Source organism: Juglans regia, chromosome 14 (assembly GCF_001411555.2).
Source record: "Juglans regia cultivar Chandler chromosome 14, Walnut 2.0, whole genome shotgun sequence".
Taxonomy (NCBI): domain Eukaryota; kingdom Viridiplantae; phylum Streptophyta; class Magnoliopsida; order Fagales; family Juglandaceae; genus Juglans; species Juglans regia.
The window spans coordinates 7,616,290-7,644,279 of NC_049914.1; the positions used below are offsets into that span (position 1 = coordinate 7,616,290).

Consider the following 27,990-nt stretch of genomic DNA (forward strand, 5'->3'; position numbering starts at 1 on the left):
CTCAAAACCCGCGAAAATCAAAAACCCTGCGAATCCAAAAACTAACCCAACAAGAAAACCAGCAGTGTGTACCAAAAACTCGGTTTTCCGAGCGAAAAGTCTGAGGCCATGGAGCATCGGATGGATGAAATCGAAGCAGCAAACGAGCTATCTTTCCGGGTCGGATTCTCCGGCCACAGTGGCCATCTCAGGGTGGAGCCCATCTCAACGGTTGAGCACTCCAACCCTGTCAAGTTGCTCCCTGATTTCATTCCGGTCAGTGTCTCGTCTCACACTAAGCTTCAGAAATAAATAGCTCTATACAGTTCGTTTAATTCACTTTGTGCCTATTGAACTCTATTATGGTTCATGGATTTTAGGGTTTCGCTACGATGTGATTTTGCTTTAATCACTTACAGATGTATATAATCGTTGTCTAGTTTGAGAACTATTTTGGTTGTCTGATTTCATGCATAAGAGATAATTCTGGGCACTCGTTTCTATTAAATTTGGTTGCAACACTTTCAGTTTTATGCATTTTTTGCTTTTGGCACCCATGCATTTGAACTTTTAACTGGCTAGGAGATTTTGGAATATATATCGATATAAGTTGTATAAATATTGGAAGCTAAGGGAAGCATACACTTTCAAATTGGACCTGCAATTAGAAACGTAGAGTTTTAAGTAACGAAGTCAGGACTTTTTTTGGGTGTTTGAAAACTTTTTGTTGTTAATGCCTTGAGAAATGTCTATCGTCTCAAGTTAATTTAAGACGCTTTACCTTCAGCCTATTCATTTTCAGTAACTAAAAAAGATCTGGTGCCAAAAAGGGGCGCTTGTTATTTTAATTAATAACTTATCTAGTTTATGTTTCAGCCACCAGCATTTGCTAAGGAAACACCCAAATCCATTAAAGCATATATAGAAGAGACATATCTCTCACCAAGATTAGACCCTGAGGAATTTTCTCCTGAAAAATCTGGAAGGCAGTGGGATTTTGATTGGTTTGAAGAGGCAAAAGTACACCCAGAGCCATCATTACCGCGTTCTGTTGTGGTTCCTAGATGGGAGTTACCATTTAGACGCAAGAAGAAGGGATCGATGCAAGAAAATTGGGAACCCAATTCTGTGGAGGTATGAGGTCCTCACTTCTTCAATGCATGTGTTGTCGGTCCCAGATACTCCATTTAGCTTAACAACAGTTCCATCATTTTGTATTGCTACTTTATGATTGATAATAAAACACCAAGAGAATTATCTGGTTTTGGTATTATCCTCAATTGGTGTCTTTGTTTCTGACTTTGGCCTGGGAGTTGGTTTATTACACTGTTTTAGGTGGATGTATCAGAACTAATGCTTGGAGCTCAAGACTCTGGCTCATTGCCTCGTGCAGCTGGACCTACAAAAGATTTTTTAAGGGGAAGCATCAACAACCGACCTTTTCGTCCTGGAGGTTTGGATGATTCTCAATCTTTAGAAAGAAGTCTTCCTGAAGGTGCTTTAAACGGTGAATGGGTACGTGAAGTTATGAATGGCGGCCCTGCTCAGGTCAGTCTTCCAAGCTTGAAGAAAGGACTAGACCTCGGCAATCTCAAGGTTTCTACTTATCACTTATCCATAGAACTTTTAAAAAATTTACTGTGTTATTCTTCTATTTTATTACTAACAACCTTCGTGAATTATCACTTTCTTCTCTAGGCTTACCCATACTCGTGGAATGTTTGTAAGGACCAAAGTCTCAAGAGTACAAACGATAAGAAGCTGGTGAGTTGCTCCACTGTGTTGTTTTTGCTTCGAAACTTGTAAAAATCTATCAGTTACTATATTTATTTTTTATATGTAAATCCCCACTCAAGCTTGGACTTCCTAGTGTCATGAATATGGATGAATTTAAAGCCCCCCTTCCCCCACAAAATATTTGAGAAAAAAAGAAACTAAAAGGTTTTTGTGTCAAGTTAAAACAAAAATGTAAAACAAATAGTTTTAATAATTATATTGAAGTAGATTTTTTTTTTTTAATAATTTGAGAAAAATCAAGGGTTTTAGTGTCAATTAAAAAAATGTAAAACAACTAGTTTTTTTTAATAAGTAATGTAAAGTAAATATTAAGGGTCTTTTTAAGGGGGGTGGCAGCAATTATCGTTAATTCAACTTGCCCCCCACCACCTCAAGTTTCAATCCCCTGGTTATGAATGATTGTAGTTGTCTGGTCATGAATTGTTATAGTTCTATGGTTGGCTTATGATGTGTGGTACTTGTTTATGCAGGGTGAGTTATCTGTACAGTTTGATGACTTGTTCAAGAAGGCTTGGGAAGAGGATGTTGTCCCTGAATCTGAGGGAGATGGTATGTATTATGTACACTTGGATATTTTTTCATGGATTCATACGTTTATGAAGTATGATCTCATGTGAAAACTGCCATGAAGCTGAGCTAGGCTTGCTCAGCTCGGGCTTATGAATGAGTGAGGTTTTTCTAGTATTGCATCGAATAAATTTTTCATCTCATACATATATCAGGGATGTTATTAAATGAGATGGTTGTGGTGGCCTGCTCACTATGATTTTTATATCCAACTCGAGGGCCAAACTGTATGTGGTCTTGATCCAAGTAGAGTTTGAATATCCTTGGATTTACACTGGATTATAGTTGGTTTGCCAATTTGATTCGGCGAGAAGTTTTGTGAGAGGATAGAATAGAGGAGTTGAAAAAAAGTCAATCTGCCCCCACTATCTGTTGTTGAGAGGGAAGAGAAATCTCCAAAACTTGTTTTTCGTTACGATTTTGATTGTGTTTTAAAGGTTTAAACGGACGGTCTGTACTGTCCTCCAAGTCTCTCCACTTATGAAGAGATTGAAAAATAGGCCCTAAAAGAAGTTATTTGTTTTTCTCTCTCCACTCGATCTCTCATTAAGGTAGGCAAAGGGAAAAGCAATGAATTCTTTTTCATCTACTTCTTTTAAAACAAATGCATTGTCCAACTTCTAATGCATGTAGGGTTGAAGAAGCATAACTTTTATTATAAGTTGCATTAGAAGTTTGGTGTTATTAAGTCATTCACTATCGGGTTTCAGAATTTGGTATTTGTTGGGGGTGGAGCCATGGGTTCGAGTCCTCATGAGCGCTTGAGATGTACTTAACTATTAGAGTAAGGATTGTGACTTGATTCGGATTATTGTTGAATTTAAATAAGATTAATGCTTTACTGGGGAAAGAAACATAAAACATACTTTAAATAGTTTTGGTTTATTTATGGGTTCAAGATTAAAGCAGTTTAACTGGGATGCACATAAAAACACAAAAACCCCATAATGTTACAGGTCATTTACTATGAACCTCTTGCAAATTTTCCTGGTTTAAATGCAAGATGAACATAGCTTGCTTCATTTTTTTCTCTAGGGATATGCATCACCCTTTTCATTTTGCAGTGTGCTTATATATGTTCTGGGTACTTCAAGTTTAAATCAAGCCAAGCTGCACCCTATAGGTGAAGGGCGAAAGCCCAACGAAGGGCTATGCCAAAGTAAGAAAGTATGAAAATAAGTACATTAAGGGTATGTTTGGGTAATGAGATGAGATGAGAATTTCTCAAAACTTCTCACAAGTTCCCATCCCAAACATCATTCAAACACAAAACACTTTTAAATTTCAATTTTTCAAATTTTTCATCTAATCATTACAACTTTTACAAACTTCAAAACAAAAATAATATTAAAAAATAATATTCAAACAATTTTTTAAGTTTATAATATTTTTATTCAACTTTTCTCCCTCATTTCCCAAAACCCAATAAAATATCTTAACTAAAACCATTTCACTACTATTTACAGATCATTTCATTACTATTCACATAATTCTGAGATACTCGAAGTGTCCAAACGAGCCCTAAGATTACAAAGTCAATTAGCCTTTTACAAATGGAAAGGCATTGGTCCGGAGACATGTAACCTTTATTTTGTTTTCTAATTTTGGATTTGCTTTCGTTTAACAGTTTTTTCTATAATGGGAATGGTTCCAGGAAAATGTTACTGTATTTGAATAATTTAGTGGTTTTCTACAAGAATTACATTTCCACGTACAAAACACCTAGGTATCACTTTTCTAGATGTGTTGTAACTTGGAAAATTGGTCACCACTAGATAGTATTGAGTGGTGTCTATCCGAGCGGCAACCTAACTTAGCCTAGGGAAGATGAGTTTGCAAGCATTTTAGTCTTTTTTAGGGCTGATTTCCAATGCTGAATGTGAAGGTGCACCATCAGAAGCTGAATCTGTTAAATCAGAAACTGAAGAAACTAAGGATGATGCATCCATTGGTGCCAATGAGCCAGAATTATCTCTGTTGGATGATATCTTGTCAATAGAAGCAGGAGGATCAACATTAACATTGGATGGGAATCGTGATGGTGGTGCACAGCAGCAGGAGGTAACTTTCTTAGATTTGAGAATCTCATGTTTTTGCTGTGCAGTCTGCCTCTTTCGCCGTTGGTTGTTCTTTTATTTTTTAACTTTGTCAACTAGCAGGCCTGGGCTATTATTGGAGGTAGTGAAGGGATTGCAGAGCGCTTCTATGAACTTGTTCCTGATATGGCATTAGAATTCCCTTTCGAATTGGACAAATTTCAGAAAGAGGTATTTGGTCCATGCATATCTCTTCTGCACCATTCTAATTGTCTATTTGGGTACACTTTTCTCTCCATACACTTTTACAATGGAAAATTGCTCTGGTGACCTTTGTCAGAACTATACTCCATAAGATTTCTACTGGTTTTAGCTGCTATTCGTTTAAGATGGGTTTTATAAAACACCTTTTGATAGAGACGAAGGTGTTTGTATTATCACTAGAGGGGGGGAACTGGTTTCGTATCACATAGAGGAGTCGAAAGACCACCAAAGAGATGTTTTTTTCTCAAAGCAGTGCTCGTTGGCTGGCCAATGTAGTGGAGGAATGCACCTCATCGGAGGGAAGCAAGAACTTACAAGTCGTATCGGGATGGTACGAAGGCTCGGTTTGTACACTGTCGTTCGAATGACTTCATGCGGTACTTAGAAGTAACTGAATACGGCGGCAGTGGGCATAGTGGTCCTTTGGTGATCCCAGAAGGTACGAAAGGGGGGTTGGAAATACCTCTCCAAGGAAATGAAACATGCTCTGTATATGCATGTTCTGGTAAATACGAAGCCGACGTCGGCAACACCCATGGACAAAGCAGCAGACAAAGGAAAGGGGCTGGGGAGGCAGGAAATCTTGTATGCAGAAGAAGCGAGGGGCGGCGCTAGGAAACAACCGATTGTAATGGGTGGTTCAAGCCACTCCTTGGTGCTGCTGCAAAAAGAAAATGCGGGGGTGGCAGAGAATGGTCGAGGGACTATTCTTGAAAGGGGTGGTGGTAGCTTGTCCCACGCTGCCTCAGTGGAAAGGGAGATGTAGGGAGTCCTTGATGGTTTGAAAGAAGAAATCATTTTATTGACGAAAGCTGTAGAAACTCTTTCAACTAAAATGGAGCCGGGCCAGGCCTTGGGCTTGGAACAAGGCCAACGGTCAACTGGTTCTAAGCTGATAAAGTCTAAAGGAAATGGACTGCACTTAAGGCCTGATAAAGGGAAAGCCAAGATCCAAACGGGCTATACATGCCAAGCCCAGCCCAAACTGAAATGGTGCTTGAAAAGAACTAGGCCCTTCTTTGAGAAAGGCTCCACATCCTCAACTGGGCTTGTTGGTATGCTGGGTCATCATCGGCACGGGACCTCGTCGATGCAACTCCTGGGGCTGTTCCTGGCCATCTTTGCAGCGGGGTCAGCATGCCAGTGTGGCTTTTGACGTCAGAGGAGGCTACACAACAAGTGATTTCGACGACGGCAGAGACACCATCCACCGGCAAGACACAAAACGATGCGTTGGCCCTCTTTGGGTCACATCCCGCCACCACTACCATGAAGGTGCCATCCTTGGCGCCGGTGGAGGAGATATCTCAGATCCCTGCAGAGGAGACGACAAGAGGTTCGTCGGGAGGGCTAGAGCACGGCGGGAAGCCATTGAAACTCCAATCGGCGACGTCTGGGCAGTCGTCTGACCTTCATGCCGTGCAAGGAGGCATATCGGCGTCAGAAAATGGTCTAGTACCCGAGAAACCCATTTTTGTTGACTTAGACAGTGGGAGGCCTGGGTAATTCAGAGAAGGGTGCACTGGACAGGGCTATGGTTGTTTTTGAGGTTACAAGGGGAGAGGTGATGACGGCTGAAAGGTGGGTGGACGCCGGAAGGGGTAAGTCCTCTGCTGAGGGGGTAGAACTAGGGGTGTATACCGGTTGGTCCGGTCCATTCGTTCCGGCCTATTTTTTTTTTTAAATCAATTAATAAAAAAAATTTATTTTAAATACTTTTTTTTTTTTTTTGATCGGTAAACAAAATTTTATTGATCAAAAGGAGGCAAAAAGCCCAAGTATACGGGACATATACAAGAGCAACGCCTGTGCCTGCTAGTTTAGAGATACAAGGAATTCATGAAAAGACATGCCATTAAAATCAATTACAATCGACCAATGAAGTAAGGTATTGAAAAACAGATTTCTAAGCTCTTCTATCGATCGCTCTTGATCTTCAAAACTTCTTGCATTCCTCTCCCTCCAAATGCACCACCATAGACATATAGGTATCATTTTCCATATGGATGCAATTTGAGGGTTGTCCCGAATACCTCTCCACGAGGCTAGAAAGTCACATACCATTTCCTGCATCACCCAAGCTAAACCCAATCGAGCAAAAACTTCGTTCCACAAGATCCTGACAATCTCACAATGTAGTAAGAGATGGTTAGTGGACTCGCCCCTCTTCTTGCACATATAACACCAGTCCATAACTACGATTCCACGTTTCCTCAGGTTGTCTATAGTAAGAATCTTCCCCAAAGAAGCTGTCCAAACAAAAAAGGCTGCCTTTAGAGGTGCCTTTGTCCTCCATATGCTCTTCCATGGGAAGGAACGGGCTGAGGTGTGCATGGTCAAGGAATGGTAGAATGAACGTGCTGTGAAAACTCCCTTCTTAGAAGGGCGCCAATAAATCTTGTCTTCTCCTTCCCCCAACACACGAGTGGAGTATACCTGGTCAAAAAACACCGAAAATTCATCCATTTCCCAGTCTTGTGCATCTCTAAGGAAAGTAATGTTCCATTGTGGAAGACCATTGGAGATGAGAACTAAATCCGCTATTGATACGTCTTTTCTTCTTGCTAAGCCATAAACTTGAGGAAAAACTTCCTTGAGTGCCCGATCACCACACCATAAATCATGCCAAAATTTTACCTTCACTCCATTTCCGACTTTGAAACAAGTATGTGCTGCATATGTATCCCAACCTCTTCGAATATGTTTCCATATCCCAACTCCATGAGGCCCACTCACCTCATTGGAACACCAACCTCCCCATGATTCTCCATGCCTCAAAGCAATGACGATTCGCCACAAGGCCTCTTGTTCATTGTGAAATCTCCATAACCACTTGCCTAGCAAAGCATTATTGAAATATTTCAAATTCCGAATACCCAAGCCTCCTTCTTTGATGGGAGAACAAATTGTGGCCCATTTCACCAAGTGGAATTTAAACTCATCCTTTATCCCTCCCCAAAGGAAATCACGTTGAAGTTTCTCCATACGATGAGCCACTTTGGCGGGGAGCGGGAATAATGAGAGAAAGTACGTTGGTAAGTTGGAGAGAGTGCTCTTGATGAGAGTCACCCGACCCCCTTTGGATAGGTACATCCGCTTCCAACCGGCTAATTTTCTTTCCATTTTTTCTAGCACATCATCCCATATGGATTTTGATTTAAAAGCCGCACCCAATGGTAAACCAAGATATTTCATGGGCAACTGAGATATCTTGCAATCCAAGATGGACGCCAAACTCTCCACATTGGGTACAAGCCCCACTGGCACTACCTCAGATTTGGCCAAATTCACCTTCAACCCTGACACGGCCTCGAAGCATAATAAAAAAGCCCTCAAAGCTCGGATTTGCTCTTGTTTGGCCTCACAAAAAATTAGAGTATCATCAGCAAACAAGAGATGTGAGATGTTTATCGAACTTGAGGTTGCCTCACCAACTGAGAATCCTGATAAGAAACCACCCGCCACTGCCCCTGCAATCATCTTACTAAAAGCTTCCATCACAAAAACAAAAAGAAGTGGAGAGAGGGGATCCCCTTGTCGCAATCCTCGGGAGCTTTTGAAAAAGCCTTTTGATGTTCCATTCACCAATACAGAAAAACAGGTCGTAGAAATACAGTATTGGATCCAAGTACGCCATTTAATGCCAAAGCCACATCTCTCAAGTATATAAAGTAAGAATCCCCAATTGACGTGATCATAAGCTTTCTCCATGTCCAACTTGCAAAGAAGTCCGGGCTCTCCTGACTTAATACGACTATCCAGGCATTCATTGGCAATAAGTACTGAGTCTAGGATTTGTCTACCTTTAACAAAGGCATTTTGAGGCTTTGAGATCAAACTTTCCATTACTTTGCTCAACCTATTTGCCAATACTTTGGATAAGATTTTATATAACCCGCCCACCAGGCTAATGGGACGGAAATCTTTCACCTCTACTACACCAGGCTTTTTAGGGATGAGTGCTAAAAAGGTTGCATTGAGGCTTTTCTCGAATCGCCCACTTCCATGAAATTCATGGAAAAACCCCATGATATCTTCTTTAAGTACATCCCAACAAGACTGAAAAAAGGCCATGGTAAAACCATCCAGACCTGGGGCTTTGTCGCCCGCCATACCTTTAACTACCAATCTAACCTCTACCTCCTCAAACGGCCTTTCAAGTTGTTCCATCGCCTGCGGATCAAGAACATCAAAAGCCAGTCCATCAAGTCTTGGCCTCCACGAAAACTGTTCTGAAAACAACTTATCATAGTAATTGACAATGTAATCTGAGATCTCGGTTTGGTTGGATGAGGCCACCCCGTCTATCATCAGAGTTTCTATAGCATTGTTCCGCCTATTCGAATTGGCCACTTGGTGGAAAAACTTGGTGCATCTATCCCCTTCCTTCAACCATAAAGCACGAGATTTTTGTCGCCAAGATATTTCTTCCATAAGATAGAACCGTTCAATGTCTGCAGTTACTTGAGTTTTGCGCGCCTGCTCGGTTTCAAGTAGTACCCGCTCCTCTTCCACACCCTCCAAGCGCTTAAGCTCCTCCAAGAGAACAATTTTTTGGCTTTCCACATTGCCAAACTCTTGTGCATTCCACTCCTTTAAATCCTTTTTCAAAGACTTTAATTTACATGCCAAAATATAACTAGGATTGCCATGAAACTGATAAGATGACCACCATTGACGTATTCTGTCCAGGAAACCCTCAGACTTCAACCACATGTTCTCAAATTTGAAGTATCTTGGACCTCTTCTAATGCCTCCGCAGTCCAAAAGGATGGGAAAGTGGTCCGAACATAGCCTAGGTAATCTCTTCTGAATAAGGTCTGGGTAATGAGCCTCCCAATCCGGTGAGATTAGAAATCTATCTAGCCTAGACCAAGATGGAATATCTCGGTTGCTAGACCAAGTGAAAGAGCCACCTGCAAGAGGAAGATCCTGTAAATTTTGCTCCGAGATGAAGTTAGAGAATTCTACCATAGATGGATTGAAACCCGAACCACCCAATCTCTCACTCGGAAAACGAGTGACATTGAAATCACCACCGATACACCATGGTAGGTCCCATACGCTGCCAATACCGGCCAACTCATCCCATAATAAACTTCTGGACCGATCAAGATTAGGCCCATAAACTCCAGCGAATGCCCACTGAAAACCATCCCTGACATTTTTGAATGAGCATGCCGCCACGTAATCTCCCAGAAAGTCCTCAATTTTCTCCACCACCCTCCTGTCCCACATTACTAATATGCCCTCAGATGCTCCAATGGACGGTAAATAATGCCATCCCACTTGACTACAACCCCACAAACTTCTAATGATACGCAGAGAAATAACCGCAAGTTTCGTTTCTTGTAAACATACAACGTCCACTTTCCATTTACGAAGCAAATTTCTAACTATAAGACGTTTGTCTTTCTCATTCAGCCCCCTTACGTTCCAAGAAACAATCTTTGGTTTCATAAAACCACGTCTTTTGCCCTTCCCCTCACTCTTCCCCGGTTAGAGCTCTTTCCATTTACTCCATCATTTACTGTCCAGTCCAGTCTATGGAGTTCTCTTGCTTGCTTCTTGGCTGATGCAAGCTCCCTGGGTGATCCCAAACTATTTTTCCCAGCTTCCATAGCTACAAAGAGAGCAATGAGCTGGTCCTCAAAACCATTGCATAAAATCCCCATGCTGAATTGCATCTCCTTTACCTTGTTCAGGACCCAATTTGAAGCTTGAGAATTACTGTTCTTAAACGGATGCAGGGATATCAGTGGGAGAGGGTCTTCCCAGCAACACTCATCTTCATACGCCAAGGAAGCTGTGTCTGCTATCCCTGCACTACCAAAATCCATTTCCGATCTCAATAGGCCAGTCATTTCAGCCGTCAGCGTGATCTGTGGCTCTTCGGCATCATTTTCTACTTCGAGAACCGTAACAGGTTCCTTAGTGCTTGTCGGTAGCGCCGCCGTCCCTCCCCCCTCGTCCGAGAGACCAGCCACCAGTTCGCCTGCCCCCGTCGACCAAGTCTGTGGTGGTCCCCCTTCACCATCGAAAGGAACCAGCGCCAACGCGCATCCCGTTGTCTCCGTTACAACCTCACCACCCCTCACCTCAGTACAGTCCATTTCCGACCTCCAGAGAGTGATCATTTCAACCGTCGGCGTGGTCTGTGGATATTTCGTGGTTGTTGGACCAGGTTCGACGACATTTTCTGCTTCGAGAACCGTATCAGATTCTTTAGAGCTTGACGGCGGCGCCGCCGTCACTCCCCCATCATCCGGGATACCAGCCACCAGTTCGCCTGCTCCCGTCGCCCAAGTCTGTGGTGGTCCCGTCCGGTGATTTTCCGTCGCCGGTAGAGACGCGCCGGATGATGACCCCACCTCGTACGTGGATGGGCCTGAGAGCTTGGCCCTCCATCTCCATGTCTGTTTCTCGGGCCCTCCTTCTCCAGACCTGCCTTCTCCAAGCCTTCTTCTTGGGCCTGTATGCTGAACAGCCCACTCCTTGTCTGGTCTACCAACTCCTCCTGTTACCTTCTGCTGGCCCAACATCTGCACTTGTGTTCTCACAGCCTTAGGTGCTCCACTTACTATTCCAGACCCCTGGTCCAAGCCCATGTCCAACTCAATGTTATCAATTAACCTCGTGAGCCTCTCCCTCTCAGCTATCAGTTCCTCCTTTATTCTAAGTAGGGAAATCTTCTTAGCTACTTTCCCCTTGATCAGAGGATCTTGATCCCTTCTTGTGTAAACATCTCTGTCATGCCATTCCACTCTGTCCTTTTTCTTCAAAATTCCATCATTGCCCTTCAATTCAAAATCTGGACTAGTAGCAGCTCCTCTCATGGCTGGATCAACACCAACTACGGCCTCAGCATAGGTCTTGAATGAGGTTTTGTTCTGTACAGGAAAGTGATTGGGGACCTCCCTCCCATATTTCTCCCCTGCATTTTTCACCCCACCACCACTCATCTCACTGATCTCCAACGCCAGCCTTCTCCATCCTTGACTTCCAGCATCTTCAGGGACAATGATGATGCTTCTTCTGCCACCACCTCTATATTCCACAAAGGCCATATGTCTACCGAATGCATTAGAGGATCTCTGAGCAATATATGCACTGCTGCCATAACTGAAGGTTTTTATGTAATCCTTCTTGGCATCTGCTTGACCACATCCTTCAAGAGACTGCACAACCCATCTCGCAGTGGTGAAACTGATTACCAACTGTTTAGTCACCTTCCTTCCCCTCTCAATGATACATAGAGCTCTGCTTCCTACATGCACTAACTCAAATATCTTCGATTCTATAAGGACTGTCTTTCTAAACCCCATCATAACAGAACTTTTTACCCTCTTAAATACTAAATTAAATTAAGTAACTTATTAATGTAGATTATGTAACAAACTCAATAAAAAAATATTTTATATGGTTAATGATAATAAATTAAATGAAAATTACATTATTAATTTATATAATTACTATATAATTAATTAATTAATATTATATATTAGTTAATTCATAGAATATTAACAAATGATAATAACATATTTAAAATTTTATATTGTTAATAGGGATATGTTAGATGAATATTTATATAAAATATTGTTAATTTATAGAATATTAACAAGTATTAATAACATATTTAAAATTTTATATTGTTAATTGTATAATTATTATATAAATAATATATATAATATTTTATTTATTTTTATTTTTTATTCGGTCGGTCCGGTCCGGGAAATCTCCACCCCGGGACCAGACCGAAACCGAAATTTCCCTATTTACTGGACCGAAACCGACCATGCATTTGGTCGGTCCGGTCTGTTTCTCCGGTCCGAACCGACCGGTTTACACCCCTAGGTAGAACCTACTCCATTGAACTTGTTTCATCCGAGGGTGTCAAATTGGATAATTAAGAAAGCCAAAGAGATCAAGCATTGTATGGGGATAACATGTGAGGGTTTTGAGGAAAAATTTTTGGCGTTACTTAAGCTATTGAAGCTGGAGGTGCGCAATCTACAATGGATCTTGCTATTAATTTGGACAAAAAAAGAGAAAAATAACTCTAAAAGGCTAGCATGGGCTATGAATGATGATGGAGGGGAGAGAAGCTGAGAAGCTCTAGCTGGGGGTGTCTCAAGGGACGGGTAACGATGAATCCTATAAGAAACCAAAAATAATATCTTAGAACGTAAGGGGGCTGAATGAGCACAACAAACGGCTCCAAGTCAGAAATTTACTTCATCAATGGCAAGGTGATATCATTTGTTTATAGGAGACCAAGCTAGAATTTATTACAAGGAAAATAGTTCGAAGTTTGTGGAGGGGACGTCATGTTCGATGGTTGTATCTGCCTTCTAAAGGAGCATTTGGGGGTGTTCTTATTATGTTCGATAAAAGGGCGGTGAAAAGGTTAGAGGACTGTGTGGGTGAATTCATTGTGGCGTGCTCCTTTGAGAATGTAGAGGATGGTTTCCAGTGGGCTTTTGCCAGAGTCTACAACCCTAATATTGATGCGAAAAGAAGGTCTTTGTGGGAAGAATTGGCAAGACTTCTTAGTTGGTAGGAGTTACCAAGTTGCATAGGGGGTGACTTCAATGTCCCTCGTTTCTCGAGTGAGAGATCAGGTATGTCCCACATCACACTTGCTATGAGGGATTTTTCTTACTTCATTTCAGAGCAGACACTTATGGATATTCTGCTCATGGGAGGTTCGTATACTTGGTCTAACACGTGAACTCCATCCTGGTCGAGAATTGATGGATTTTAGCTAACTCCAGAATGAGAGTTACATTTTCCAGAGGTAACTCAGAGAAGATTACCTAGGGTATGCTCAGACCACTTCTCCATCCTTTGACTGTGGAGGCATCCACGGAGGCAGAAGGTATTTTAAATGCAAAAAATATGTGGCTTAAGACTGACGGTTTTGTAGACAGGGTACGACAATGGTGGTCTTATGATTTCCAAGGCTCTCCAAGCTTTATAATGGCGAAAAAGCTAAAAGTGCAGAAACAAGATTTGAAGCAATGGAATGAACAAGTCTCTGGCACTGTAGGTCTACAGTGACACTCCTTTCTAGAGGAGCTACAGGGTTTGGAGGGTGAGGAGGAGGCTAGAACTCTTTTTGAATCCGAATCAACTCGCAAGAGTCAGATAGTTACAAAACTTGAAAGAGTCATATTGATGGAAGAGATCTCTTGGAGACAGAAATCAAAGGCACTATGGCTCAAGGAGGGAGACAAGTGCACACAGTTCTTCCATAGGGTGGCTAATTCGCACTGAAGGAACAAACGCTATTGATAGTTGATGATAGATGGAGCAGTATCTTCGAACCATTCAATTATCAAGAACCACATTACACAATATTATGAACGTCTACTAGCCGAACAACAACCATGTAGACCGACAGTAGGTGGTTTGACTTTTTTTGTACTAGATCCACAATGTGAAGGGTGGCTTGAGAGGCCCTTTGAAGAAGAAGTACGCAAAGTCGTTAGAGGTATGGCTAGTGACAAGGCCGCAGGCTCTGATGGTTTCATAATGGGCTTTTTCCAAACCTGTTGGGAAGTGTTAAAGGGCGACCTTATTCAGGCATTTCAAGAATTCCATAGTAATGCTAGTTTTGAAAGAAGTCTAAATGCTACCTTTTTAGCACTTATCCTAAAAAGGTGGGATTAGTGGATGTTTGAGACTGTCGTCCCATCAACCTTGTGAATGGGGTTTACAAGATTATATCCAAGGTGTTAGCGAACCGATTTGAGTACGGTGATGGAAAAGTTAATCTTGAAGCTGCAAAATGCATCTGTCAAAGGCAGACAAATCCTGGATTTGGTCTTAATTGCTAATGAAGTGTTGGATGGACGACTCAAATCTCGAGAACCAGGGTTACTTTGCAAACTAGATATAGAAAAGCCTATGATCATGTAGATTGGAAGTTCTTATTTTATCTACTTACAATATGTGGTTTTGGTGAGAAATGATTAAATTGGGTAGAATTTTTCATCTCAACAGTACACTTTTCTATATTGGTGAATGGTTCACCAGTGGGTTTTTTTGACTCGTAGGGCTTGAAACAGGGGATCCACTCTCTCCCTTACTTTTTACTTGTCATGGAAGCTCTTAGTCAAATGATTGTGGGCCTCGTGGAAGGTGAGTTTCTTTATGGTTTTTCGGTGGGGAATGGTAATTATGGCTCTATTGATGTTTCTCATCTATTGTTTGCGGATGATACTCTCATCTCTGCGGAGAAAATCTCAGGCATATCCAACTTGTGAGGGCTCTACTTATCTGTTTCGAAGCTGTCTTAGGTTTAAAAGTTAACCTCTCAAGGTCTGAACTGGTACCAGTGGGGACTGTTCCCGAAGCAGCAGCTCTAGCCTTCCTCTTGGGATGTAAGGTATCTTCTCTACCCCTGAAGTATCTTGGCTTACCTTTGAGTGCTCCCTTTAAAGGTGGAACGCAGACTGGCATCTTGGAAGAGGTGTATTTGTCTAAAGATGGTAGGCTCACCTTAATTAAAAGCACTATTTCCAACTTACCTACCTATTTTTGTCCTTGCTCCCGCTACCAGCAAAGGTTGCCAACCGTATTGAGAAGTTACAACACAACCTTTTGTGGAGTGTTTTGGGGGATGAGTTCAAGTTCCATTGGGTTAATTGGTCAATGGTTTATACTCTAATTTCTGGGGGTGGATTGGGGATTCGCAACTTGATGAAGTTCAACCAAGCTCTATTGGGTAAATGGTTGTGGCGGTATTGACACGAAAGTGGGTCTTGTGGAAGACTGTTATAGATGCACAGGTTGGGGAGGCATGTGGTGGTTGGTGTTCGAACGAGGTACATGGTCCATATGGGGTGGGCATATGGAAATACACAAGGAAAAATTGGGAGTTTTTCCAGAAACATACACATATTGTAGTGGGTGATGACTCTCGTGTCAGATTTTAGTATGATAACTGCTGTGGTGAACGAAGTCTTCAAGACACTTTCCCTGCCATATTTGGGCTTGCATGAGTGAAGGATGCAACGATAGCAGACCACTTGCTTTTTTCTAGTGGCTCCCCTTAATGGAATGTTGATTTCATTAGGGCAGCTCAAGACTGGGAGTTGGAGGAGATTACAAAGTTCTATGTAGCATTGGTATTCTGTATGTATGACCGAGGGTACCATGGATCGGATGATTTGGAGCCCTTCCATGAAAGTTAAATTCACTGTCAGATCACTCCACAGAGTTTTAACGAGTCCAGGCATGTACACATTTCCATGGAAGAGCATTTGGCAGACAAAAACTCCTTCCAAAGCCGCTTTTTTCTTTTGGACGGCAGCATTGGGCAAAATTCTCACCATAGAACATAAGGAAACGTCGGATAATGGTGTTGGACTGGTGTTACACGTGTAAGAAAGAGGGTGAATCAGTAGACCATTTGTTTCTACATTGTGAGGTGGCGAAGACCTTGTGGGACTATTTTTTTACAGGACTTGGCGTATCGTGGGTCATGCCTTTTAGATTGGTGGATTTTCTAGCTAGCTGGAGAGGTCTCCGAGGGAATTCACAAGTCGCAGTAATTTGGAAAATGGTCCCTATTTGTATGTGTTGGTGTATATGGCGGGAACGAAATGATAGAAGTTTCGAAAACTGCAAGAAGACAATGGAGGAGCTGAAAGTCTTTTTCTTTAAAACATTGTTCTCATGGGTGGGGGCTATTGTTTGTAACGGACTAAGTGTCCTTGACTTTTTACTATCAGTTGTAAACTCTAGTTAGGTATTTCTCATGTATACTTCCTATATACTTGGGTTTTGCCTACTTTTATGAATAAAATACTTTGATTACCGATCAAAAAAATATCTCTTCTACGATCCATTTATATATTAAGTTTTCTACTGCTAGAAAATTCTTAGTTCATAAACATGATTTTGTTTAGGAGATGAAGCACTGAGGGATATATTGCTGTTTCTTCTTTGCAACATCTATATTTTGTTTGTGAAGAAATGGTTTTCTTGCTACTGTCATCAAAGCTTTTGTGTTACAATAGTATGCAGGTTTTTTTTGTTGACATGCATTCGTACAAGTGTAAATCCTTTGTGCATGGTGCTATTTAATTTTTCTTTTATTTTCTTTATAACTGTGATAACTTAAAGAGTGGCTGAGAATCATGTTATCTGCGGCCTAAATGAGATTATTTTATTTTATTTTAATAATTACAGGCTATATATTATCTCGAAAAGGGAGAATCAGTTTTTGTCGCTGCTCATACGTCAGCTGGAAAGACAGTCGTCGCGGAATATGCTTTTGCTTTGGCATCAAAAGTATGACTGGACCTTGCACTGATGTCATATTGTATTTTATTTTTTTTGCCACCAATATTTAAGTGATTTAGCAGTTGAATGTGGTATATTGATTTTGTAATAAAATTCTTAGAACAAAAAATTCATCTCATGTATTTACTGATAAAAAAAATATTGATTTTCTGATCTCCTGAATTTTGAGACTCCACCTCATGTATTAGAATATTAAAATTCAAGCATGTGCTGCTGTCAAGTATTGGACTCTTATCCTAATTTTTTTTCTTGATTATAATGCCATGCAGCACTGCACAAGAGCTGTATATACTGCACCTATAAAAACCATCAGCAATCAAAAATATAGGGATTTCTGTGGGAAATTTGATGTTGGGCTGCTCACTGGTGATGTTAGCTTGAGGCCAGAGGCTTCTTGTCTAATCATGACCACTGAGATATTAAGGTCAATGCTCTACCGGGGTGCGGATATTATACGTGACATTGAATGGGTAAAAGGGATCCTTCATTTTTAACTGTAATTTTTGCCTTTCCTTTTTCAGATAAAGTGGTGTCATTCCATTTATTTTTGCCATTCTCTGTATTTTCTATAGTCTCCTGAGGATTTTTTCTTGCTTTTTCGCTATGAGGAAACAGGTTATATTCGATGAGGTGCACTATGTCAATGATATTGAAAGAGGTGTTGTTTGGGAAGAAGTTATAATCATGCTTCCAAGACATATAAATTTTGTTCTTCTTTCGGCCACGGTATTTGTCTCTGTTTAATATGCATGTACTTAATGAAAAGTTCTTTTGAGATTAATTGCTTTGATAGTAAGTTATGAAACTTCAATGATTTTAACATAGATTTTGCAATCTTTGAAATTATGATGAGTTGTAGCCATTGGTCCATATTTGTATGTAACTTTCATTTAAGCTTTAGATCTATGAATTGATGAAGTTGCTTTCAGTTCTAGCATTGCTTTGCCTGCTTACTCAATGTCTGAAATGCTACCTCCAGAACCTCCTTCCTCGGTTGTGAGTGGAGGTTGCTCTAAGTTAATTGCATGGATGGAAGCATGCTGGGTAACAAGTGAAGTTGGTTACATACTTTGTCTAACACTGTACTGTGAACGCCTTAATTCCTGATATTATAAATTAGTTGTTAATAGGTCTTCTTCCAGACAAATTCGTTTGTTACCACATAATTATACTTCTCTAGCAGCTCTGCTCGTGATGATATTTATCAGTTGTATTTAGGGGTGATAAACGGTCCGGTCGGACCGAACGGACCGTAGACCGGTCCGGTCCGGTCCACATTTTAGAGGACCGAAAACATTCAGTCCGGTCCACGGTCTAAGGCTTTTTCGGACCGGACCGGACCGAATGAAAAATAAAATAAAATAAAAATATTTTATATATATTTTATATATAATAATTGTACAATTAACAATATAAATTTTTAAATATATTATTAATAGTTGTTAATATTCTATAAATTAACAATATTTTATATATATCTTCATCTAACCTATTACTATTAACAATATAAAATTTTAAATATGCTATTAACACTTGTTAATATTCTATGAATTAATAAATATATAATATCAATTAGTTAATTATATAGTAATTATATAAATTAATAATATAATTTTCATCTAATTTATTATCATTGACCATATAAAATATTTTTTTATTGAGTTTGTTACATAATCCACATTAATAAGTCACTTAATTTAATTTAGTATTTTAAATAATTTTTTTTATTAATTATTTAAAAAAAAGGTCGGACCGACCGGACCAGACCGGGTCCGGTCCCTTTGGATGTTCAGTCCGGTCCGGTCCGGTCCGGAAAAATGTTCGGTCCATCGCCGGACTGGACCATTTGCAGCCCTAGTTGTATTTCTGTGTTGTTTAGACTTGTTTTTGCCATGCCTCTCTCTCTTTATAGCATCAAGATGGTTAACATGTTTTATGAAGTATTTATCACCATTTTACAGGTGCCAAACACAGTTGAGTTTGCTGACTGGATTGGTCGGACTAAGCAGAAGGAAATCCGTTTAACTGTGTAAGTAGTGAATTGGTATGCTAACTGGCATTCAATTTATTTTCAGTATCTTGAGGTTTTTTTATTTTTTAACATTACCGCTTTTTTTCTTGCTTTATTTTGATATTTTTTTCCTTTTTGCTTTGCATAAACACGAACGCAGCAGAAAGAAAATTTACATTATGAATTTCCTGTGTGTAAGTTTTTGCTATTGTGTTTTTGTTATCAGGACTACAAAAAGACCAGTACCACTGGAGCATTGCCTATTTTATTCTGGAGAACTTTACAAAGTATGTGAAAGTGAAACATTTATGCCTCAAGGACTAAAGGCTGCTAAAGACGCATTCAAGAAAAAGGCTTTGACTGCTGTAGGTGGTACTGGATCTTACGGTAGGAGTGGATCTTATGCTGGAGCCTCAGCTACTCATGACGGGCATCGATCTCAGAGATCTGAACATTCTAGCCGGGGAAAACAGAACAAACATTTTGGTAGCCAATTTCAGGGAAGCTTACCTGGGACTGGTGGGGGGAACCAGAAAAATGGGAACGGCCAGAATAGTTGGGGGTCAAGGAGATCTGATGCTTCCTTGTGCTTGTTGCTTATTAACAAGCTATCAAAGAAATCACTGTTACCTGTATGTTAGAATGCATCTTCCTTCAGTTTATCTTGGTTACTCAGGCTATGTTTTATTTTGGTAATTCTGAATATGTCACTGAGAACTTCTTCAGACTTTGGTTTCGAAGCTCTGAACTTCTTCAGACTATGTGTTAATACTGGATTTCTTTCTTTCTTAGATATAAAATATAAATGAAAACATGAAAACTTTTGAAGTTTATAAAAGCTAAATTTTGGGAAAATTTTTGATAAATTCTCCCGTTTTCATCCATAATATGGAGAAGGCAAAAAAAGTCTTATTCTTTTATTCATCTTCATCATCTTCAGTTTATTAGCGTCCATGATCTTCTACTTTCGATTGTAAACTCTAATTAGGTTATTCTCATGTACTTGGGCTTTGCCTACTTCTATGAATAAAACTTTTTGATTACCTATAAAAAAAAATATTTGTTTCTCACAAGAAACGTGCTCTTTCTACTGCAATATCTACGAAATGGTAGATTACTCTATTAATTGCCCTGGTAATGGTCAGTTGCGACTTGCTGTTCTTGAAGGAGCCCTGATAATTTAGAGGCGTTTCCTTTATGGTGATATTTGGATACTAGTAAAAAAGATGAATTTACAATTTGGTTTTGGTATGAAATTATTTTTAAAATTTGATGTGCTTATTTTTTTTTTTATCATAAACAGGATTTGTTATTTTTTTTTATTTTAAGTAAAAATATTATATATATAAATCAATAGGAGTAACCAAGTACACTGGACGTATATAAGAAAACACCTAGCCCATACAAGAGAGCCCCTAATGACCCAAAAATCCCATGAAACCTACCCAAAATACACAAAGCCTGAATTGGACACACCTCCCCAACCCCAACCCCTTGTTTCCATAAAACTAATCCTCGACCCGAACATCCCACAACGAGATCGTCTTCACAATGTCCTCCCTTTATTCTTCCCTCGACTTGAGCTACCTCCCTTAGCATCGTAATTAATTGAACATAGAAGATGCTTTAATTCTCTGCTTTTCTTAAAATGTGATTTGATTTCAAGCGCGTAACTTGTCTCAATCGCAGTGAGTAGAGCTTTAAATTGATCTTCATATTCTCCCTGTTCTACATATGAAAGCCCCAGGATTTGTTGAAGTCCGTTAACTTTATTCAGAACCCAATCTGATGGTGAACTCGCTATATCGTTTAACGGAGGGATAGAAACCAAGGGACCAACATTATCTCCAGCCACCGTACCCAACTGCACTCCCGATTCCAAACCTTCCCTCACATGAGGCACCAACGACAAACCGCTAGTGTCCATTGTTTCTGCCACCATTACAGGTTCCTCCCCTCCACCAACATTGCTTGACTTTGCACCACCCCCCACTGATCCTTGTCGTGTCGCTTTGTCTGGCCCTATTGTTCCTTCCGTAGCACAGGAAGGGGAAGCACTATCTTTTGTAACCCCATTTGCATCTTCCAAAAGAGGTTATAAACAGGATTTGTTATCACAAAGGTGCGGTTTGGATAGTGAGATGAGATGGTTTTAGATGAAAGTTGAAAGTTGAATAAAATATTGTTAGAATATTATTTTTAATATTATTATTGCTTTAGGATTTGAAAAAGTTGAATTGTTTATTATATTTTGTGTGGAAATTTGAAAAAATTGTAATGATGAGATGAAATATTTTCACTATCCAAACGGGGCCTAAAATGTTATGTAACTCGAGCTTTTTCTTGCCTTGTTTGTGTAGGTGGTGATATTTTGTTTCTCAAAGAATCGCTGTGATAAATCAGCTGATAGTTTGTATGGGACTGATCTCACTAGCAGTTCTGAGAAAAGTGAGATTCGTGTTTTCTGTGACAAAGCATTTTCCCGTCTGAAGGGGTCTGACAGGAATTTGCCACAGGTTGGCAGCTAAAAGATTATTCGTTGTCAATTTATACGGCATTTGAGTTTTGCAGGAAATAAAATGTTGTGATGTGCAGATTGTTAGAGTTCAAAGCCTACTTCATAGAGGAATTGGTGTCCATCACGCAGGGTTGCTTCCAATTGTTAAGGAAGTTGTTGAAATGCTTTTTTGCCGTGGTGTGGTCAAGGTAAATACGTCTTACTTCTGGACTGTTTTAGTGTTTATAATGTTCAGATTAGGGTTTTCAACATGCTGCTGCTGCTATCCTGATGCTATTAAGATGTTAAGAAAATGCTGCGATCAAATTCTTTATAAAGAATTAGACCGAGTTTTAGCCACTATTATTGTGTGTATTTGATTTCTTACGGTCGTCTTAGAAGTTATAGTGGGTTGATGCTTCTGTGTTTGTATTTTGTAGGTTTTATTTTCAACAGAGACATTTGCAATGGGGGTTAATGCTCCAGCTAGAACGGTGATGCCTTTTTATGATTTTACCTTAATTCGAAGTTATTTACTGCTACAGCATGAAAAGTCAGATTAGGTTTACAATTTATTGTATATTTTGGATTTGCGTGGGGTCTTTTAAGATCACTCTCTCTGTCAATTATTATTTTGGGTAATTGCTGCTATAAGCAAACTTCAGACATCATTCTAATCTTATGTGGGGGGGGGGGGGGGGGGGGGGGGGGTTTCGAGAAGACATTTTCCTCTATTTATCAACACTTTCTAGACAGACTTTTTTTAATAAGTAATCAAAACTTTTATTGAAGGGTGCAAAGGCTTAGCCCAAGTACAACACTTTCTAGGCAGGCTTTCCCATTATGAACCTTTAATTTGGTGTTGCGTTGATAATTAGTACATATTCTGTTTGCAATGTAAGCATCAAGCAGCAGAGTAGCTGTTATGGACATGGTTGTGCTAAAGCTTCTTAACTTTGGTCCATTTTTTACATAACCTAGATGATGGTTTTGACTGGAAGCCTGAAGTTGTCTGCATTATCACCTAGCAAAGATGTGTGGTCTGCGGACATTGGGGTTGCATTGTTTGTATTGGTGTATGGTTAAATGTTCAGAGGTAGAAACATTGCGAATTAACAATCATAATGATATTTTTATAGGTAAAATATGATTTTATTTTATCAAGTAAATAGGCAAAGCCCAAGTATACATTGATTTTTTTTTATATGTAAGAAAGAAAATTCTATTAGAACGAATGAAATAGGCGAAGCCCATGTACACATGGCATATACAAAAGATAACACCTAATTACATTCTAGGAAGTAGAAAGCAACAACAAAAAGTCATGAGCTGAAGCTCCATTAATCACTAAAGCAGAAAACCATTGCAATAAAGAGTACACAAAAAGATTCCAAATATCCTTCAAGGTGCGCTCCTTATCTTTGAAACACTGCTCATTCCTTTCCTACCAAATGCACCACATAAAACACAAAAGAATCATCTTCCACACCGCAGCCACTTGAGAACAACCATATAGCCCATTCCAGAAGATCCACCACTCTCAAAGGCATCACCCAAGCCGACCCGATTCTACTAAAAGCTTCATCCCACAATGCCTTAGCCTCCTCACAATGCAAAAGTAAATGATCCACAGATTCCCCATGCTTCTTACACATGAAACACCACTCCACAACAATAAGGCCACGCTTCCTCAAATTATCCATCATCAAAATGCTCCCAAGCGATGCTGTCCATATAAAAAAAGCAACTTTGGAAGGCACATGAGACCTCCAAATACGCTTCCAAGGAAAAGGAGGAATTCGCTGAACAGTCAACACCTTATAATACGACCGAACCATATACCGTAAACCAAGCTACAAGTTAGGATCTAGAAATGGATACAAGAAAATCATGGAAACTAGTACCATTGAGAACAATGACAGAAGTCCACAAGAAGGTATGGAAGAAGAAACATCTAGGATCATCCAAAGAGCATTCTCGATCTTCAAAATTCCAACCATTCCTTTCCAGCCAAATACACCACATGAGACATAAGGGAATCATATTCCACACTGCAGCAATTTGGTGATTACCCTGAAGGCCTCTCGAATTTGGTAAATATCATAATGATATTAGTTGGGCTTTTCCACAAAATTGTAAATGGGAATATCTGATGATTGTGTGTATAGTTAAATGTTTCAGAAATAGAAGCATTGAGAATTAACAATCATAATGAAATTAGTTGTGCTTTACCATAAAATTATAAACGGGAGTATGTAATGATAGTGTGAAGGCATTATATGACTCATATGCTATGCTTTATCTAGTTGCAGGCTGGAAATTTTGCATTTTCAATTTTGACGTAATGAAGGTTTTTGCAGGTTGTTTTTGATTCTTTAAGGAAGTTTGATGGCAGGGAATTTAGACAATTATTGCCAGGAGAATACACTCAAATGGCAGGTCGTGCTGGCAGAAGAGGACTTGATAAGATTGGTACAGCTGTTATAATGTGCCGTGACGAAATCCCAGAGGAGTGCGACTTGAAGCATGTTTTAATTGGGAGTGCAACTAAGCTTGAATCTCAGTTTCGGCTGACCTATATCATGATCCTGCATCTTCTTCGTGTTGAAGAATTAAAGGTAGACATTCAATTAATTTCAACGTTTTTCTGATAAAGGATCGTGGATAAAATTTTCTCGGAGAAAACAGAGCCTCTTTCCAAACTTCTGTAGCTTAGGATGTCCATTCAGATACTCATCATCATACCTTCTGTAAAACATGAATGGAAAGCAATAAAAAGATTTTGTGCATGTAAAATATTTTCAGCATGATAGCCAAAGTGTTGGGGGTGAGTAACTGTATCTACAACAAACTTTTCTGGGACTGACTTTGCATCAAGGTTTTCGTTTTTCAAGAACCTTACATGTTCCGAGAGTTGTGCAAGGGTTTGACTTTTCACTTTCATGGTCCAAGGGATCGTCTCCTGCACTCTGTTATAGATTACTGCCCTTCCTAAGTTTTTTCCCAGCCTCTTTTTAACCAATCAAGTGAGTTCATTTAACTAAGTTTGGATGGGACTTCAACTACAGGTGGAGGACATGCTGAAAAGAAGCTTTGCTGAATTCCATGCTCAGAAAAAACTTCCTGAGAAAGAACAACTTCTGATGCGAAAGCTTGCTCAACCCACAAAAACAATTGAGTATGTCGACAGAATCTTGATTGTTAATTGGTGGACATAATGCTTCATAATTTTTTATTTTTTTTGTTAATATGCAACTTTATCCTGGAATCTTCTCTTACTCCATGTTTTGGATGTTCATTCTTTAAAGTTGGTTCTTATACTTTTCGGAATGCTTTTTTATAAGTAGACTGAAGGAGCAATATATAACTCATAGGTATGAAGAAGTACGAGTTTCCAGCATAATAAAACTTGTATTGATCTTGGAAAAATTGAAGCATCTTATTTCAACGAAACAGATTTCAGACAAGGTCCTTGTGGCTCCACTTCAATTTCACATATTATGAAGGGGAAAGGAGACCCTTAACACTAAAGTTTTGGTCACGCTATACATCCTATAGGCCTGGAAGTAGCATTGATGACTTGTTTGAGAATTTCATTATATTCTAACAATTTCATATGGATGTACCAGACATCGGTTCATTTTTCTTAGGGTGGGTCAATCCTTTCCTTCTTTGTCCTCTGCATGTTTCAATCTGAGACATGAGGGTAAGGGGACTATTCCAGCTTATTTGTAAAATGCTATGCAAATGATTCTTTTTCTGTTCTTCCATTGTATGTATAATGCTTGAAGTCTGTTTTTTTTTTGCATGTAGATGTATAAAAGGTGAACCAGCCATTGAGGAATACTATGAGATGTACTCAGAAGCTGAAGAACATAGCAACAAGATATCTGACGCCGTCATGCAGTCCCCTTCTGCCCAAAAATTTCTTACTACTGGAAGAGTGGTAGTAGTAAAATCACAATCGGTGAGTTCCTATTTATAGTGTGTGCTGGACCTGCTGGTTTAACTTATTAAAAAATGTTTTTGCTGGTATACAGTTGTATTTTCTTGATTAGTGATGCTCAATCTACAGCATGCATTGTCCCTCTGAACCCTGAACCGGGAACTACTTTGGGGACCAGAACTGATACCGTCATCTGATGCGGGTTGGTTTTGGTTGGCATATTATAATGGAAGACATACTTTTAATACAAAGGGACAAAAAATATATAGAAGCAAAAATGAACGAATTACAACTAAGATTTGACAAAAAAAAAAAAACACTAGATTTTTCTGTAACCATTACTTTGCCTTTTACAATTCACCCTCGAGGGAGAGACATTAATAGCAAAGTTAAGTGAGGTGGCTTGGTACTTTCCATGTTTATACGGCTGACTAGTGCTGTTGTGATGCTGGTAACCCTCGCAGCCATACATTAGCGGAATATGCTGTTAGATTCATACTTCATGTATTACAGCACATTAAGCACATGAAACTACATTATAAATAATTTTCCATGTAATTGTTTGTGAGGGTTAGGGAAGCTAAACCTATATCATTCATAATTGCCAGTCCCAGGACCACTTGCTTGGAGTTGTTGTGAAAGCACTTTCTGCTAATAACGAGCAGTACATTGTTTTAGTGTTGAGACCTGATTTACCATCAACAGCACAAATTCCCCTTGCTAGCAGTAATTCACAAGATAAAAGAAGTTCTGATTTCCCAGACGGTTATTTTTTGGCACCAAAAGCAAAACGTCCCCTTGGAGATGAGGGTTTTTCTACTGTCACTTCTCATAAAGGATCAGGGGTCATCAACATAAAATTGCCTTACTATGGTGCTTCCGCTGGGATGAGTTATGAGGTTAGAGGAGCTGATAGCAGAGAGTTTTTATGCATATGCGGTAGCAAAATCAAAATTGAACAGGTTCGGCTTCTTGAAAATGTTAGTAGTGTTGCTTTCTCCCAGACGGTTCAACAGCTATTGAATCTGATTGATGGAAATAAGTACCCTCCAGCCCTAGATCCGGTGAAAGGTACGGCCATTTGTCAGTGAGCTTAATAAGTGAAGTTTTTGGGAAGTAAACAATTTGACTTGTAAACGCATTCATTCCTGATGAACATCAAGCAAATTAGCTTTGTTAATCTGATAGTGGGGGTATATTTAAACACTTGGTGATTCTATTTCAGATCTGAAGTTGAAAGACGTGACCATCGTTGAAGCTTACAGGAAGCGGACTGCCCTATTGGAAAAGATGGCAAAGAATAAGTGTCATGGGTGTATTAAATTGGAAGAACATATTAAATTAGCAAAAGAGATAAAGGGGCACAGAGAGGAAGTCAATGCTCTTAGATATCAAATGTCAGATGAAGCACTTCAACAGATGCCTTATTTTCAGGGCCGGGTATGTTTCCATGGCATTCATCTTTCTTCATAATTGTTTATCTTATGATTTGATCTTCCAAGGTAAATTGTTTCAACACTCAATTCCCCAGTAACCTGCTCAACATTTTACGCCATGCATTTGCAGATAGATGTTCTAAAGGAAATTGGCTGTATAGATGCTGACCTTGTTGTTCAACTAAAAGGCCGTGTTGCATGTGAGATGAACTCAGGGGAGGAGTTGATTTGCACAGAATGTTTATTTGAGAATCAGCTGGACGATCTGGAACCAGAAGAAGCGGTGGCATTAATGTCTGCCTTTGTGTTTCAACAGAAGAATACTTCTGAACCTTCCCTTATACCTAAGCTTTCTAAGGCCAAAAAGAGGTTAGTTCTCCCAATTTTCCCTCAAATCATTTTATCCTTGTTTTTTGTAAAGATATGATAATTAGTTTACTTGATAACCATCGATGGCGTTTCTTTCCAGATTATATGACACAGCAATAAGACTTGGGGAGCTTCAAGCCCAGTTCCAACTACAGATAGACCCTGAAGAGTATGTCAAAGACAATCTCAAGTTTGGTCTTGTTGAAGTGGTTTACGAATGGGCAAAGGTTTTCTTTCAGGAACTCTCAAATTAAACAAACATATATCCCCATATCACTTGTTTTTGGAGTGGCTCAGCAGCATCTCACAAAGTTCTCTTTTTTTCTTTTTCCTTTTTAATTTATTGTGGCAGGGAACTCCATTTGCAGATATCTGTGAACTTACAGATGTCCCTGAAGGTCTGATAGTACGCACCATTGTAAGACTGGATGAGACATGCCGCGAATTTAAAAATGCTGCGTCCATTATGGGTAATTCTGCTCTCTACAAGAAAATGGAAACCGCTTCCAATGCCATAAAGCGAGACATTGTTTTTGCAGCTAGCTTGTACATCACTGGAGTATAATATAAGCCATATTTCATCAATGTGGAACTCCTTTTGCTCTTATTAATAAAGATTTCCTATTTATATATAAAAATGTCATTTAAAAACTATATAAAATTAAAAGTATTTTTAATAAAACAACAGGATTTATATGTAATTGATTGTTAAATAATTATTAACTATCATTATTAATTTTGATGGTGGATTATAAATATTCCAACTTGTCTTTGAA

The 27,990-nt window shown here is 39.5% G+C and overlaps 1 protein-coding gene across 2 annotated transcripts; it reads left to right on the plus strand.

The window, feature by feature from the left end:
* Nucleotides 1-27,831, plus strand: LOC109002238 (DExH-box ATP-dependent RNA helicase DExH11). Of its 2 annotated transcripts, none has more exons than XM_018979889.2 (23): nucleotides 1-255; nucleotides 856-1,113; nucleotides 1,315-1,575; nucleotides 1,678-1,743; nucleotides 2,247-2,325; nucleotides 4,229-4,404; nucleotides 4,503-4,610; nucleotides 16,842-16,943; nucleotides 17,225-17,425; nucleotides 17,571-17,681; nucleotides 18,917-18,984; nucleotides 19,193-19,598; nucleotides 21,327-21,482; nucleotides 21,562-21,672; nucleotides 21,904-21,957; nucleotides 23,824-24,081; nucleotides 24,532-24,641; nucleotides 25,277-25,430; nucleotides 26,018-26,480; nucleotides 26,635-26,849; nucleotides 26,976-27,214; nucleotides 27,315-27,441; nucleotides 27,567-27,831. In XM_018979889.2, the coding sequence occupies exons 1-23, from the start codon at nucleotides 109-111 to the stop codon at nucleotides 27,777-27,779; spliced, it is 4,083 nt and encodes a 1,360-aa protein (XP_018835434.1). In that variant the 5' UTR covers nucleotides 1-108; the 3' UTR covers nucleotides 27,780-27,831. The 2 variants fall into 2 exon arrangements, with proteins under 2 accessions (XP_018835434.1, XP_035541022.1); XM_035685129.1 differs by having other exon boundaries at nucleotides 4,241-4,404.
* Nucleotides 27,832-27,990: the final 159 nt, after the last annotated feature.

What these genes read in the sequence shown, in the direction of transcription:
- LOC109002238 (XM_018979889.2), top strand. Translation starts at nt 109, where the DNA reads ATGGAGCATCGGATGGATGAAATCGAAGCAGCAAACGAGCTATCTTTC. An exon ending in CTTTTGCTTTGGCATCAAAA is followed by an intron (nt 16,944 to 17,224) that starts GTATGACTGGAC and finishes AATGCCATGCAG; the next exon opens with CACTGCACAAGAGCTGTATA. An exon ending in TTAATGCTCCAGCTAGAACG is followed by an intron (nt 21,958 to 23,823) that starts GTGATGCCTTTT and finishes AGGTTTTTGCAG; the next exon opens with GTTGTTTTTGATTCTTTAAG.